Source organism: Mytilus edulis, chromosome 14 (assembly GCF_963676685.1).
Source record: "Mytilus edulis chromosome 14, xbMytEdul2.2, whole genome shotgun sequence".
Classification (NCBI taxonomy): Eukaryota; Metazoa; Mollusca; class Bivalvia; order Mytilida; family Mytilidae; genus Mytilus; species Mytilus edulis.
Window position 1 is genome coordinate 33,356,566 of NC_092357.1, and position 17,549 is coordinate 33,374,114.

The 17,549-nt window shown below is 32.4% G+C and overlaps 1 protein-coding gene across 1 annotated transcript; it reads right to left on the minus strand.

Moving 5' to 3' along the window:
• Nucleotides 1-858: 858 nt before the first annotated feature.
• LOC139502881 (uncharacterized) lies at nt 859-16,994 on the minus strand. Its single transcript, XM_071292527.1, has 9 exons — nt 16,978-16,994; nt 15,174-15,213; nt 13,289-13,366; nt 11,937-12,242; nt 9,030-9,148; nt 8,150-8,327; nt 6,572-6,721; nt 4,374-4,502; nt 859-2,177 (listed from the first exon to the last, which is right to left on the minus strand). The coding sequence occupies exons 3-8, from the start codon at nt 13,353-13,355 to the stop codon at nt 4,381-4,383; spliced, it is 942 nt and encodes a 313-aa protein (XP_071148628.1). The 5' UTR covers nt 13,356-13,366; nt 15,174-15,213; nt 16,978-16,994; the 3' UTR covers nt 859-2,177; nt 4,374-4,380.
• Nucleotides 16,995-17,549: the final 555 nt, after the last annotated feature.

A 17,549-nucleotide genomic window follows, 5' to 3' on the forward strand; every position in this document is an offset into this window, starting at 1 on the left:
TGTCAAGCATCAAAATCATTTGTGGGGAAAAAATCACAAAGTAGAACTATCTTTAATTCCATCTGCTATAAATAAACTTGTTAAAAGTTCAAAAGGATCTAAAGATATGTATATTGTTTTAAATAAAAATAGAAGCGTTCCCACTAGTCAGTTAAGATGGACTGAAATTTTTGGCTTTGATTAAAATTATTGGAATTTTTGTTATAAACTGCCATTTGTTGTCACAAATAATACTAAGTTACAGTGGCTACAGTATAGATTCAATCATAGAATATCAATATAAGCTACAAACACATTTCTTCATAAAATTAAGATTTACGATAATCCAAATTGTACATTTTGTAATAAAGAAATTGAAAAATTAAAACCTTTTTTGGGGGGGAATGTGAACATACACAATTATTATAAGAACAGATTGAAAATTGGTATCTGACCAACGAAATTAGCGTACATTTTTACAAAAGAAGTTTTGTTTTGTTTTGTAACATTGCAAAAAAATGAAAAGTCAATGCAGAAAATACTCTTTTTCTTACCATAAAGCAAATATATTTATAATTCCAGATGTTTTAAAAAAAAACTGTCAATAAACTCAGTAAAAGAAAGGTTGAAATATGTGTATGCACTGGACAAAAATATTGCTATGGAAAACAAATGTGAACATCAGTTTCTGAGAATGTTTTTGATAGATTACTAAGTGAAGTACAAAAATGTATATACTTTACATTTAATCTATACCTACATAGAATTCAATGTCTAGATGAATTATATTGAAAACCTCTCTCTCTCTCTTAGATACATAAATAAATGACGTATGTATGAAAACACTGTTGGTACGTATGTTTAAGAAAACGAGGGTATACAACAATAAGAAATAAAAATAACAACTCACACAAAAGCGAGAGACATTTGTAGGTATGCACATTAATAAATATCAAGCTTCAGATAACGCCTAAAGACCAATATCATAGATCCGTTTGTCAGGGGGCATAATAAATATACATTTTTGGATTTATAACTATTTTTATCTGATCTGATCTTATGTAGACGAAACGCACGTCTGGCGTATTAAATTTTTATCCTGGTACCTTTGATAACTATACACTATCAAAACAGTTGCTGCCTTTGTTTTTGAGCATGAATTTGGACAGACACATGGACATGTGGCAATGTTTAGGTTAATTGCCGAATAAGAACAGACACGTCTTAGCTGGGATGGTATGTAAATGAGGTCATGATATTAAGATGACAATTGCCAGACAGACATAAACACCTTTCAATAATTCCATATATCATAATTATCGATGACCTAATGATTATGAATGCCAGACTTGTGTTCATACGCCAAACATAGTTGACCTATTGCATACAGTATAAGAAAGATTGACAAAAACGCAAATACTTAACTTAAACCACCAAACCATAAAGATGAGGTCAAGGTCAGATTGCACCAGTCAGTTGGACATGTACACTTTACAATCAAAAATAGTAGACATATTGATTAAAGTATCTGAGATATGGACTTGAACCTGAAAACTTGACCTTGTTAACTGATCCATGAGTTCGACGTCAAGTAAACACTAACTGATGGGCGCTAGAACCTTACCAGGTACGCACATACCAAATACAGTCATCATATTACTCAAAAAAAGAGATATAACAAATACTAAAAAATAACTTTTGTTTTTAATTAGTCACTTAACCAGAAAAATTAGGTCAATGAAAATGGACATATGACAAACGGGAACTTCATAACATAAGTCATCTATATATTTTGACGTGCAATAGGCTTTCATATATTCAAAATATATACATAAGTAATTCACACATATATTCGCACTACTACCATATTATGAAAAATGAACGATTCAGGTCTTTTACCTTCTAAATATATCAAGCTTTTTTAGAAATTATATGTTAACGACGCCGAGTCCCAGTCCCTATGTCTAGCTTTCTGTGACCGAAGTCGCATTCTAGTCAAAAACACAAATTCAACTAAAACAAATTTGAGATTTCACATATGACCAGTTATATGTCCATAGACACTAATCGTTATCCCCTCTTCGAACCATTTTGTCATCGATTGAGACAGGTAATATCCGACTTTCATCCACTCGTTACTTCTTTTTTGCATTGTCTAAAAATATTTGTTGCTGTTCATCTTCAACTCAAGCCGGAATCTATAAGCAATACAAATACAATGTAACAAATTAATTCAAACCATAATGCTTTGGGATTTGAAAGGAAGCTGACAATATAGCTATTGGAACCAGATGCTCCGCAGGGCGCAGCTTTATACGACCGCAGAGGTTGAACCCTGAACGGTTGGGGCAAGTATGGACACAACATTCAAGCTGGATTCAGCTCTAAATTTGGATTGTGATTAAATAGTTGACACAGCATAGGTTTCTGACACAGAATGAATGTGGTCTAATATACTTAAAATAATTTTTTTGCCTTTGAACATTTCACTATGCTGTTGAATATTAATTCTCTCAAAAAAATGTTTGAAGAAATTTTCTTTTTATTTATGAAATCTGAAATGAGAAAATTTTAATCCCCCCATCCCCCACCCCCATTTTTTTTCACATCCCCCTTTCCCTTTTTCCAAAACTGATCTCAATTCAAATTTCTAATGGAGTTTGCAACAATAATTACTCATTTAAATACATCATAAAATATTAAAATGTAAAATAAAGTGCTTGTTATCTCTGAATGGTAAAGATTGTTTTAATTTATCAGTTGGTAGTAAAATTGAATATACATTGTATATTGTATAAAACAATGATTTAAGTTGATTCAACTAATATTCTGGACAAAGAAAGATAACTCCAATTGAAAATTTCATGCTATTGCACAATATTGTGCAATTAGATATTTCTTGCTATTGCGTAATATTGTGCAATTGAAAATATTTGCTATTGCACAATACTGTGCAATTGAAGATTTCTTGCTATTGCGCAATACTGTGCAATTGAAAATTTCTTGCTATTGCACAATACTGTGCAATTGAAGATTTCTTGCTATTGCTGAATACTGTGCAATTGAAAATTTCTTGCTATTGCACAATACTTAATATAATAATTTCTGATCCTGATTTGGACCAACTTGAAAACTGGGCCCATAATCAAAAATCGAAGTACATGTTTAGATTCAGCATATCAAAGAAGCCCAAGAATTCAATTTTTGATGAAATCAAGCAAGTTTAATTTTGGACCCGGATTTGGACCAACTTGAAAACTGGGCCAATAATAAAAAATCTAAGTACATTTTTAGATTCAGCATATCAAAGAACCCCAAGGATTCAATTTTTCTTAAAATCAAACTAAGTTTGAATTTGGACCCTTTGGACCTTAATGTAGACCAATTTGAAAACGTGACCAAATATTAAGAATCTACATACACAGTTAGATTTTGCATATCAAAGAACCCCAATTATTCAATTTTTGATGAAATCAAACAAAGTTTAATTTTGGACCCTTTGGGCACCTTATTCCTAAACTGTTGTGACCAAAACTCCCAAAATCAATCCCAACCTTCCTTTTATGGTCATAAACCTTGTGTTTAAATTTCCTAGATTTCTATTTACTTATACTAAAGTTATGGTGCGAAAACCAAAAAAAATGCTTATTTGGGCCCCTTTTTGGCCACTAATTAAACTGTTGGGACCTCAACTCCCAAAATCAATCCCAACCTTCCTTTTGTGTTCATAGATCTTGTGTTTAAATTTCATTGATTTCTATTTTAATACTTATACTAAAGTTATTGTGCGAAAACCAAGAATAATGTTAATTTGGGCCTTTTTTTGGCCTCTAATTCCTAAACTGTTGGAACCAAAACTCCCAAAATCAATCCCAACCTTCCTTTTGTTGTTATAAACCTTGTGTCAAAAATTCATAGATTTCTATTCACTTTTACTAAAGTTAGAGTGCGAAAACTAAAAGTATTCGGACGACGACGACGACGACGCCAACGTGATACCAATATACGACCAAAAAATTGTCAATTTTTGCGGTCGTATAAAAATTGGTGATCACAATATTTGAAAATGAAATTATACATTTTACTGCTTGCACACAAATCAACCAGTGTACATAAATATATTGTGGAGAAATACATATGTGACTTTTGACTTTTGAGATTTATATTTGGTATTTGCTGATCATTAACTATGTTCATTCATTTAAAAGTGCAGCAGGAATTTCTTTTATTCAAGTTTCCCTATTCGTAATGAGTGTTTTAGGTTTGTATTTACAAGTTCAAGAACCTGGAAGTTCTAGGTTTGTAATTATATATAAACCCCCCTCTTTTTATAGTTTTTGAAATAACTTTCACCAATTACGTTCAAAAACAAAACACAACTTTGCGAAACTCACCACCTTGTTACAGAAACTTTTCTTTTTCTTCCACGTTTGTATCTGATTCGGTTGTAAACCTGCTGTCATCAGAAATAGTGCTGCTATTGGTACATGATTGATTTTCAACGTCATCATGTGTGTCTTTTTCTAAATAAATTGATACAGATTTAATGTTGTACACTTTCATTTGATTTTTTTATTTTCAATCTGAATCCTCATTTTTTTTTATGGTTGGAATAATTTCCGATAATACCATTTGTTATTCATGCACTTCAGATGCATGAATCCATACTAAAATCTGTCTTTGGGAGAAAAACGTTATAATTTCGATACATAAATAGGGTGAATGTTTTCGTCTAGTTTTTTTTTTTTTTAATTCGAAACAAAATCCATGAGTGTTATTAAAGATGTTGCTTTTCTATCATCCTCAACTTTGAAATGTAACATTATATTATTTGTTGGGCATGGAAATCGAATGATGTGATATACGCGCGTGCAACATGTGTTCACTTCAGCTGATACGACTGAAAGTTTAGAGAGACAAAATTATAAACCGCGCATAGTCGAAAGAATAAAACGAACTGTTAAATATACCCTCAAGTAACAATAAAATAACAGTGCGAATGTCCACCGCATTGAACATAGTTTATCTATACAAGGTACATGGCAAATAGCAAAAACAAAAAACATTTTTTTATTAGCATTATTTTACCTATAAAAGTATCTTAGAGAACGAAAGCTTCAGATCAAATGCAATGCGATTTCTGTTAAAAATGATATTTCCAAGGAACATAACTCTTAAAAAAATACTGGATCATCACTTATTTTCGAAAGTGTCAAAATCATTTCTGATATAAATTTAAGTTTCATAACATGAACTGTACACATGAGAGCTCCAAAAATCCAATTTTCCATATATTTTAGTAATCAATATTTCCAAGGGACATAACTTTTGTAAACAAAAATTGATCAGCACTGATTTTCAAACTCGTCCAAGACATTCATGATATAAACCTACGATCTAAGTTTCATATAAATCTAGTAAGAATTGTACAAGTCAGTGCGTTTACAAGACCGGACGGACAGACAGAAGACAGGTTTGTCTATATCCTGTACAATGCGTTGCGCGGGGGACAAATACATAAAACTTGTATAACAATGCACATTTTCAATTTAATCAATAATGCAAGTCTTAACGTTTTTGCATTTAGCACAATATTGATTTGTTTTCATCTATCCACAAACAAACTTTTTGGGGAACCAGTAATATGCGTACTGATAACTGTCATACTACTGAATTCAACATCTAGAATGTGGTCTTCATTGTATATTTTCACCGTTCGAAAGTAAAAAATGATAGATATAATATATATATATATATATAGGAAAGGTAACACCCAGCCACCGAAACCTCTTTTTTGAAGTGGTCAAGTGGTCTAGCGCGTCGGTCGCAGTGCAATGCGATTTGGTGCCACGATATCTCAGTAGCCTGAGTTCGAATCCCGGCGAGGGAAGAACAAAAAAAAATACTGACATTATTGGCTGATGTTTACTGTATTTAGACCCCTCTACATGCACACGTATAAAAATTATATGGCCTTCCAAATAATGTTTCGATCCCTAACATCACTGAAGAGACATTAATTGTCGAAATCCGGATATGGTGTCAAAAATTTAGCACCTCATGTTGCGGTTTACCATCTTTGCCGCAAGTTTATTGTTTTCTACTTGGTATTAAATTAATATAGAGATCTATTTTGTTACACCTTGTGATCGATTTATTTGGCAATCGCCAATGGCAGTCAGCAGGGTTTAAGAACATCAGTTGTTCAACCAGTTAGTCAAATTCGTTTTGTTAAAATATATTTTTTCACTCTTTTGGTCTTTTGGAAAATGTTGTTTGTGCTGTATTTAGACCCTTCTACAACGAAATTTGTTTTACATGCACACGTATAAAAATTGCAATTTTTATCCAAGGCAATCATAGGTTATTTTCAATTTAGACTTGTTTATATTTATTTTGTTTGGGCATTTTCCCTCCGGTTTATATAATCCGTTCATCTTATTTTGACTCTTTAAAATTCAAGAGGCTATCCTAAATTGAGGTAAATTAAATGGCTTTCTAAATACTTTTCGATCCCCAACATCACTGAAGAGACATTAATTGTCGAAATCTGGATATTTAATAAGGTCAATATTATGCTAAAGGTAATTACCATTTTTCTCTTTTTGGTCTGAATCTCTTCGTTTTAAACGTTTTTTAAATATCAGAAATCCTATTACCATTATCACCACAATGAGTACCATGAAACATGTCAGCAAACTAACCAATAATTCATTCTCTATCTCTGAATCGTCAGTAAAAGCTATAAATATTAAAATTTGAAAAAAAGACGCATATCAACTTTGCTCTGATAATGATTCTATTAAATAATTACATCATTGTGTAAATCATAAATCTATATTTTAAATTTCTAAACATACATGATATACAAATATAATGGTGGTCATTACATTGATAATGATACGATTTAAAAAGAATCATTCCTTTTCTTATCGATTTTCGTGTTCAAAAATAGGAAAAAAGTACAGAACATTTCAACATATAGGCTATTAAGTGATCGATGTGTCGCTTTTGTAATCCGAAAACTACTTTTCATACATGTATGTATTATTAAAGGACAAATTCTTTGAAAACATAATAGAATGATGCAAATACTGATATGTATGGTCAATTTTTGACATATAAAACATGCTCACTCCACTAGGCAGTTTGTTTTGTAATATAAGTATTAACGGTTACATGGTATTATGTCGTGTAAAATAGAAGTGAGGACAATCTTTCTCCCCAATAACTACTCGGGACCGACCGTGGAAGGGCTGAATAGCCAGACAAGGTCGTTAAAACTTCCATCGTCATCGAGACGGGAACGCACTACCAGTTTCCGCTACCTGTGCAGGTACATTTCTTTCATTCGTGATATATTATAACAAAACCAGATATGTATTGCTTTACAATGATGCAAACTTAAGATCTTACATCCTGGAAAAATTAAGTGCTTACAGGGCCATGATTTTCTTAAAATGTTCAATACGTATTTTTTAAATCAATCGGATGTGTCCTGACTGATACTTTAACCTAGGAGGACACGATGGATTTATTACAAGTATGCTGTTATGATTGGATTTGCACTAGCTTTCAGTATCATCGAGTACTCTAAGATCGATACTTTTAATTTATTGTCTTTATGTTAGTATGTTTTTTGCTTCATAACAATCTGATGATTCAAGCCTTTTACAATTGATTTTAACAGACTGCGCTGGCTGTTTTTATGTTCCTGGTTAGAGGAGTTTGAGTGCCAACAAACATGTTAAACCCCACCGCTTTCTATATGTGCCCGTTCGAAGTCAGGATTACTGCTTTGTATAGCTGACATTACAAGGTGTTCTCGTGGTGGAAGGTCTCGTGGAGTCTTATTTGTATCTAATCCGCTACTTTTGAACAGTTGTCTCATTGGTTTTCCGTATATGCTATTTTTCAAAAGTGGAAAGAGATTTCCTTGACCTAATCTATTCGTGAAGTCATAAAGCATCATCTTTAAAAATGCGTTTGAAAGCAATCATTGGTATCCGTTTTTCGAAACACTTGAAAATTCAAGAAAGATTTAATAAAAATCTTTAAAACGCGGCTTTAATTCTGAACCGCTTCTACTTTAAGTAGAAATCTAAGTTATGATATGTAATGCAAACGTGAAAAAAAAAATAGATTTAAAAATCAAATATTGCATAAATACCTTCTGGTTTACAGGGATGCATATTTTCAACTGCTATAGAGTAATTTTTTATCAGCTGGCAAGAAACTTCAAAATCACCATTGCATTGCATAGAATTCGCCAATCGTTTAATCATATACACTTCATAGTAGATACCATTTGTGTGGTGCTTCACAATATCGAGAGCCATTTGGGAATCCTAAAACATAATTATACAAGAGTACGATTATTTTTCTGTGTCAAAATTTAGAATCTACTAATATTTAAGCATCAATTATTAGATAACCCAAATGCAAATGTTTGTGTATACGAAAATCACATCGTTAATATAATACTAATACATAAATTCGTGAAAAAAGACAACTAAATAAATGTAGTTTTATGTCATTTAAAGGTGTGAAAAAGAGCATTTACAGAAATACCGTTATACATTTATACGACAAGAAAGCATGGCTTTAATTTTGAAATTTCGGTGATACCAGATACCAAAATAACATCCAGCTAATATATCAGTATATCATAGATCAAAACATTTTTTGTGCTTCAAAGCCGCAAAATTCTATATAATTTGGAAAAGAATACAATAGCCGCAATGTTGCCTTCCTTCCCGATGTGCTTCATTGCAAGTGTGTTACACTTTATTTGCATTTCTGATTAGAAAAATGGCGGATGGGTGCCATGGACTATTTTACACATCTGGTTCAACTAAGATTAGGTTTTGACTACAATTGTTTGCATTTCTTCGACTCAAATTTTGTATTGCCCCTGGTCAAAGTCTAAGACTTCCTTTTACTACAGTTTATAAATTCATAAAGATTCACATGTTTTTTGTTTTTTTACTATGAACCAATTATTAAAGTATACTGGACTCGTATTCAGGAACTATTCTTTGCTAACTCACCCCTACAGTTACCGTACAGATCGGCACTGGATAAACCTTTTTCAAATGCAGATGTATTGTACTACTTTCGTCTGATGCGTTGCTTTTGATTGTGGCTTTGGTTTCATTTGCTGGTGGATCTAGAATAAATCAAAATATATTTCATTCAATCTTTTCTTGCTGCATGATATACCATCAAATCATATTAAACCATGATATACTGTTAACAAAGAGATATGTCTCGCCTTTAAGTTTCAGTAAAGTGCAAAATGTTAATGCTAAAATTGAACCAGCATTTTTTTAACCCGTAAAAAATGCAAACATTCAAAGACTATGAACCACAATGACAACTGAATGTACATCATCAATTTATCTCCATGGGGATGCGATGTGCCAATGCGTTATACAACTAAATAAAATTATATACCTTTATACCAAATACCATTATCATTTACTTATCATAAGCGTTTCCCCTTCAACTTATCTGAACACTAACTTTAACATGTACTTTATACTGATGGAGCAGGATCAAATAATCCCAGAAGAAATGATATGTGTAATGTATTTTGACTTATACGTTTTGATCACAACAAGACATCCTTAGTTTGGTATTGTCCGACTATTTCCCGTAAAAACTATAAAACATAACCCTCCATGGACATGATGATGTTTATATAATGTACCCGAGTTTTAAAAACACGAATTAATTCCTTCCTTAATATCAAACCAATATAATGCATGCCATTAAAGACCATATAGTGTTCAGAGATGACCGAAAATTAAGTCCATAAAATGCTTTTGGCCAAATGTGTCATGAGGTTATAATGAATTGAATTGTTTTACTAGTATTTCACTTTCACCGTAATAAGAACATTTAAGTTATTAGTATTCAAACGACACAAACCACATCGAAAATTTTAAAAAGTAGTTAGAGCCTCGTGTTCGAATCGAGTGCCTATTTTTTTTTTTTTTTTTCGATCCAAGACTGTGTCAAACCAAAGATTTGAAAACTGGTATTTGGTGCTCCTCCCAGTATCTTGCCGTACTTAGAATCAAGAACAAAAAGATGAGCTTGAAAATGATGTGTCTGGGTGTGTTGGTATATGGTTTTCTTGTCAGTGTCAAATACCTTAATGAAATCACACTTTAAATATGCGACTCAATGTATTGTTCTACTACAGCGAAGGGTCATCAACAAAATAAAAAAGTCATAAAGGTAACGATACGAGATAATAAACAACCAACTGACCAAGTCCAATTTATAATATTCATTAGGAAACCAGTCATTAGTAGTGTTGCCAGTGAAAACAAACTTAACTGTTCTCCTTTTTAGCTCAACCGGCCAAAAATGGCCAAGTGAGCTTTTCTCATCACTTTGCGTCCGTCGTCGTCGTCCGTGAACTTTTATGAAAATCATCTCCTCTGAAACTCCAGGGCCAAATGAAACTAAACTTGGCCTAAATCATTTCTAGTTGAAAAAATGTACCCAATGACCCCACCCATCAACCAAGCCAATCCGACAGGAGTAAAAATGTTCTTCAGGTCAACATCTACATGCCCGAAAATTTTCAGCGACATCAGACAACCGGTTGTTGGGTTTGCGCCCCTAAATTGGTAATTTTAAGGAAATTTTGCAGTTTTTGGTTATAATTATCTTAAATATTATAATAGATAGAGATAAACTGTGAACAGCAAAATTGTTCAGCAAAGTAAGATCTACAAATAAGAATAGGAAACATGACCAAAATTGTCAATTGACCCCTTTATGAGTAATTGCCCTTTTAATTAAATTTTCACAATTTTTTTAAAGTTTTTACAAAAATCTTTTACTCTGAAACAACTGGGCGAAATTGAACCAAGCTGGGCCTAAATCATCCTTATGGCTAGTTTAAAAAAGAGTATCCAATGATCCTGCCCATAAATCAAGATGGCCGCTATGGCTAAAAAAAGAACATGAGGGTCAAATGCAGTTTTTGGCCTGATAATATCTCTGAAATTAAAGAATTTACAGAAAAGTCGACACTAAATACAAAAATGTTCATAAGGTCAAGATCTATCTGCATCAGACAATCTGTTGATAACTTTCTGCCCCGGATGATAATTTTAATGAAATTTTGCAGTTTTTTGTTTTTATTTTGAATATTATAATAGATAGAGTTAAACTGTTAACAGCAAAATTGTTCAGCAAAGTAAGATCTACAAAAAAGTCAAGATGACCAAAAATGGTCAATTGACTCTTTAGAAGTTATTGCCCTCATTTTAAATTTTTAACAATTAGTTTTTTATATTCTTTTACAAAAATCTTCTCGTCTGAAACTACTGAGACAAATATACCAAACTTGGCCACAATCATCATTAAGGTATCTTGATTAAAAAATGTGTAAGATGACCCAGCCCACCAACCAACATCGCTGACATGGCTAAAAACAGAACATAGGAGTAAATGCAAGTTTTGTTAATTATTTTTTTAACCTTTTTGAATAGAGAAAATCTGAAAGGAACAAATATGTTCCGAATAATGAGCACTTCCAATTGTCCATATATATCAAAACTGTTAGACAAATTCTTATAGGAGTTATATGGCCCATAAATGACAAAGTTTAACATATTTTTTTTTTATTTTTGCCTTTTATCATGAGAGCTATAATATTAAGGGAGAAACATTGTGTTTCTGTTATGCCTCATATGATTTAAATTATAAAAGAAAAATATACACTTTAAATAAGAAAAATGATCAGCAATGCAAGATCTATTAACAAGTCAAAGAAACTAAGCAGACTGAATGATCAGTAAAACAAGAGCATTAAGATAGAGATTTTTGTCATAAAGTCTACTCTCATATACTATGTTTAAGAGTGTGCTTTGTTTGATATACTCATAGACCAAGGTGATCGACACCGGCTCTTATGAGCCTCTAGTTATACTTACATTCAAAATTATGTCTCGATATTTCTATTTTCTTTGTTTGTGTTTCAAAGCTATAACGACATTGGTAATTACACTGCAGGTCAGAATCTGTTACGTTGTTGATCTGCAGCTTAAATTGGTTATCCTTCGTTACAATCTCGCTATACTTAAGTGGATCTATTGGATGGCCATTATAACAAATCAGTTCAGGCCCTTTTGTCCATTGTCTTATAAGTCCTTGGTCGATAATATTCACATCACCAACAGTACAAGCTAAAGACAGAGTCTCTCCAATACGTATGATTTCTGGTTCAAATGTCAAAATCACTGCAATAGTTGAGATACTAGTACTTGAATATAAATATTAAGTTGGACCCAGAAGTTTATAGATGTATTTATACAATACAATTATCAATTTAATTCTGCACTGACTTTTTAGATTAGTATATCTCGACTTTTTTTTTCAACAAAACTCATGAAGCTGCCTTTTTCAAATTTCATCCTAGCCCCCTTCCCTTTCTCCCTATAAAAACAAATGGTAGCTCACTTACGATATAATATTTTGATTTCTAAATTCTTTGTGCATAATTTATCCTTCATTTTTTGTTTAATAAGTGTGACCATGATGACACTGACTTATCAAACTCGCAGGTCAAAAAACTTTATTCAGTGCGCAAAGTAATAAATGTTTGCTCGAAACATGATATCCAGTATTTTGATTGGTTGAATTCCGAGACAAACTACGAAAACCGTGTTCCAAATTGTTTCTTGATACTTAATACCCACAAATTCGGTACCAAATGATTTGATATAATTTTAAAGAGTGTGTTTCTTTCTGTATGTATGTGCCGTTTTTCCATTACTGAGCTGATAGTAAGATTTTATTCTAATGACATTATAATAAACATTAATTACGCTGCAAAAGTGGTGATTAGACCCGACTCAAAACACAACTGGAAACACATTAGTTTTACATTTCTAGGTCGAAACATGTCTCATTTTTAAACATATTTAGTTTGACCAAAGCAAGGAAAGTGTTTTAAATAGAATTGTGCGTATGATGTGTAGCTTATAAATAAGTGTATAAATGTTAAATAAGAATTCTAAAACACATTTTTAAGTGTTTTTATGACATGACAGGTGTACATTTTTAAAATGTTCTTTATACTTAAAATTGTGTTTGGATATAACATTGTAACTAATAATATATATCTCACTACGCGTTTAGAAAAACACATGACTTTGTACACAAGTCCGACTCAAACATGAATAAGATAAACTTTTTAATGGTTTCAAACAACGTAGCAACTATAATAGTTTAAACAAGTGATACCCAAATATCATTATCTAACTAATTTTCTATAGATACATACCTTTCGCATTTAACGTGTCTATTATATTGAGCAACATCATACTCAACTGGATATTGAACCGTGCCATTTCATCTGTACCTTTAATCATAAAAGGATTAGCGTTTTTCAATAACTATAATCTATAAATCATGTAACTATGTCGTTGTTTTTACCCTGTATTGAACGAGTAGAAAAACAAGAGGCTCTAAAGAGCCTGTGTGAGCCTGTGTCGCTCACCTCGGTCTATGTGAATATTCAACAAAGGACACAGATGGATTCATGACAAAATTGGATTTTGGTGATGGTGATGTGTTTGTATATCTTACTGTACTAAACATTCTTGCTGTGTACAATTATCCCTATCTATAATGAATGGCCCAGTAGTTTCAGTGAAAAATGTTAGTAAAAATTCACAAATTTTATGAAAATTGTTAAAAATTGACCATAAAGGGCAATTACTCCTTAGGGGGTCAACTGACCATTTTGGTCATGTTGTCTTATTTTTAGGTCTTACTTTGCTGTAAATTATTGCTGTTAACAGTTTATTTCTATCTATAATAATATTTAAGATAATAACAATAAACAGCAAAATTTCCTTAAAATTACCAATTCAGGGGCAGCAACCCAACAAAGGGTTGTCCAAATCAAGTCCAGGGCAAATAGATCTTCACCTGATAAACAATATCAACCCCTATCAGATAGCTCGAAATGTTTTGGTTTTTGAGTTATAAGCCCAAAACTGCATTTTACTCTGTTCTGTGTTTAGCCATGGTGGCCATCTTGGTTGGTTGGTTGGGTCACCGGACACAATTTTTAAACAAGATACCCCAATGATGATTGTGGTCAAGTTTGATTTTATTTGGCCTAGTAGTTTTAGAGGAGAAGATTTTTGTAAAAGATATTCAAGATTTACGAAAAATGTTTATAAATTGACTATAAAGGGCAATAACTCCTAAAGGGGTCAACTGACCATTTTGGTCCTGTGACTTATTTGTAGATCTTACTTTGCTGAACATTTTTGAGGTTTACAGTTTATCTCTATCTATGATAATATTCAAGATAAAAACCAAAAAAAGCAAAATTTCCTTAAAATTACCAGCAACCTAACATCCAGTTGTCCAATTCATCTGAAAATTTTAGGGCAGATAGATTGATCTTGACCTGATTAACAGTTTTACCTCGTGTCAGATTTGCTCTAAATGCTTTGGTTTTTGAGTTATAAGTCAAAAACTGCTTTTTACCCCTATGTTCTATTTTTAGCCATTGCGGCCATCTTGGTTGGTTGGTCGGGTCACCGGACACAATTTTTAAACTAGATACCCCAATGATGATTGTGGCCAAGTTTGATTTTATTTGGATCAGTAGTTTCAGAGGAGAAGATTTTTGTAAAAGTTAACGACGACAGACGACAGACGACGGACGACGACAGCCGATGGACGACGGACGCCAAGTGATGAGAAAAGCTCACTTGGCCCTTATATCTAAAAATATACTCTTGATAATGGATGTTGTTATTGTCACACATGAACTACATTTATGTATTTCGTGTATTCAATTTTGATGAAGATAGCCATAATCACAAGTTAATAAAGTTGACCACGATGACGGTCTTACAATAGAATAACAAAGGATATTGGGAATCCATTCATGACACAAAATTAGTCAATTCATGTACACAACAAAAACACTCATAAAGCCAAGGATCAGTGGTTTTATTACTGTAACTCATCTTGGTGAACTAGGTTTTGAAAAAAAAATTGCTTAGTAATACGTTGCCATCATCATAAGGACACCGAGTATAGGCGCTGTGGTATTTGATACAGATATCTTTTTTTGATGTTTTTGTTGTTGAGTTACCTACCTCTTATTATGTACTTTACATTAAATACAAAACCTTCATTCTCACCTGTTTGTTCTGATGGTCAAAATCTAAAAGATCTTTAAACCTACAAAAAATCGTATAATTTAGTAAGTTAAAAGGTTAGATAATTTTCATGTTTTTTGTACAAATACATTTATTTGAATGGGATCAGACAAGACATTCATGTAACAAAAAATCGAAATTTTGTAACTTCTTATCATAGAGTATGGCTTCATTGGAGTATAATATTTCACTCAAAAAAAATTATGTCATCCTACCGTGAGAACCCCCGTTTTTTAGTATTGTTTGTGTGTTTGCGGTTTCAAGTATTTTGAAATCTTCATAAATGATATTTCACTTTACCACACACAGCTCACTTTACAATTACGTTGTTCATGCTGATGACAACACACTAGCTTATGCAAATAGAGATATAGACACAGTTATTTCCACACTTGACAAAGACAGTTTGGCTCGAATAGACTTGTTCTGCTCCAATCAAAGGAAGGAGGGTGTATGATTTATACATCTTCGGGGTGAAATTTTGGGTTATTTCATCTGACACGTACACTTATACGCAAACAAATTATGAGGGTCTTGCAGCAGTAAATGATTAAAACTAATTACATCTTAAGGGTTACAAAAATGCCTATGTCAGATCTTAGGGGTGCTTTGGAATGAATACATTTTCGAAATATGCATTACCTGGTATTGTATTTATAATTCTGATGGGAACAATCCTTGCAGTAAACAACTCTGATAGGTCATGTTTTCCCTTGAAAGCCCATCCATCCAATATGAACAGAAACTCTTCATCTGAAAGGTCTTAATTTTTAGATCTGATAGGTAGTTTTTCATGATGTTTTTTTTCTGATACGTATAAACAAAAAATTCCCCATCAATCCCCTGGGGACCTGTCAGAAATTAACTGGAATGGCCCATACACCGGAATGCCCTAACGGTCATCCGATGTAAAAACAGAGCTGTTCTTTAGTTTTTTGGTAAAGAAAACATTGAGAATTCAAATAGATATAGGAAGATGTGGTGTGAGTGCCAATGAGACAACTCTCCATCCAAATAACAATTTAAAAAGTAAACCATTATAGGTTAAAGTACGGTCTTCAACACGGAGCCTTGACTCACACCGAACAACAAGCTATAAAGGGCCCCAAAATTACTAGTGTAAAACCATTTAAACGGGAAAACCAACGGTCTAATCTAATTAAACAAAACGAGAAACGAGAAACACGTATGTATTACATAAACAAACGACAACTACTGTACATCAGATTATGTTTAAATGCATAGCAATGGATAAGATTAATTTTGTTTGCATTTTTAGTAAATAAATATTAAACTTCCGTGAAGAAAAACACAAAGGTGCATTAATGACTATGGGGGAGATGTTTAAGTTATGAACATTATTAACTTATAAAGCATGTAAAGGTTGATAGTTTGGCACACTGTTAGTTTACCTGTCCTTTATTCAAGTAGTTAAGATAATATTTCTGATTAAAATTGCATTGTTTAAACCTCAACAATTATACCAAAACCCAACGGGACATTTTTTTTACGGATTCAACAAAGGGTTGTTAGGTCTGAACTGCCTGTAATTAATCATCTATTCATAAAATAAAGTAAAATAATTCACAGATGAAATTTATGATAAGTAAGCCATTTGCCAAAGAATCGAGCGTTCTAAACATTCGGAATTCAAAAATGGAGGTATTTACATTCCGACTCACAACCACAAATACTTATTCATCCTCATACACAATTTTTAAATTAGCACACTACACGGTTTAGAAGATACCCCTGTACATGCAAAAATATAAAACAATTGTCTTACCGTTTATTTCAATACATGTATATATTTATACATAACATAGCTTTTATAGCTGACTATGCGGTATGGGCTTTGCTCATTGTTGAAGGCCGTACGGTGACCTATGGTTGTTAGTGTCTGTTTTTGGTCCTTTGTGGATAGTTGTCTCATTGGCAATCATACCACATCTTCTTTTTTATATGTAATCAAAATACTGAAGTATTGAACATCGAATGACCGCACGTTCTTGTGGATGGTCAAAAGCACTTGTCACAGAAAAAGGATTATATCTCTATACCTGAAACTGAGGTTAATGTACAGAGACAAAAAAAATCTGAGACAAGTTCAAGCGTGGATGATGATTAATTGACAGGTAATTCAACCGCACCGTAAAAACTATTTATATATTGTAGTGATACAAATCAGTATACACTGGTTTGTTGTTAAATATTATATTAGTATAACAGTTACATGTATATATAATTTCATCCATTTGTATATCATTTTATTAAACTATTCTAATAACATGAATAATCATGATAGTGCAGTGCAAGTGCATGGTGGACACTCTTCTGTAAACATTCGATGTTTCTATT

Excerpts from the sequence above, each read along its gene's own strand:
- LOC139502881 (XM_071292527.1), bottom strand. The coding sequence starts at position 13,355 with ATGGCACGGTTCAATATCCAGTTGAGTATGATGTTGCTCAATATAATA. Across the intron at positions 8,328-9,029 it reads TCTGTACGGTAACTGTAGGG|GATTCCCAAATGGCTCTCGA; the intron begins GTGAGTTAGCAA and ends ATTATGTTTTAG. Across the intron at positions 6,722-8,149 it reads GCATCCCTGTAAACCAGAAG|CTTTTACTGACGATTCAGAG; the intron begins GTATTTATGCAA and ends TAATATTTATAG.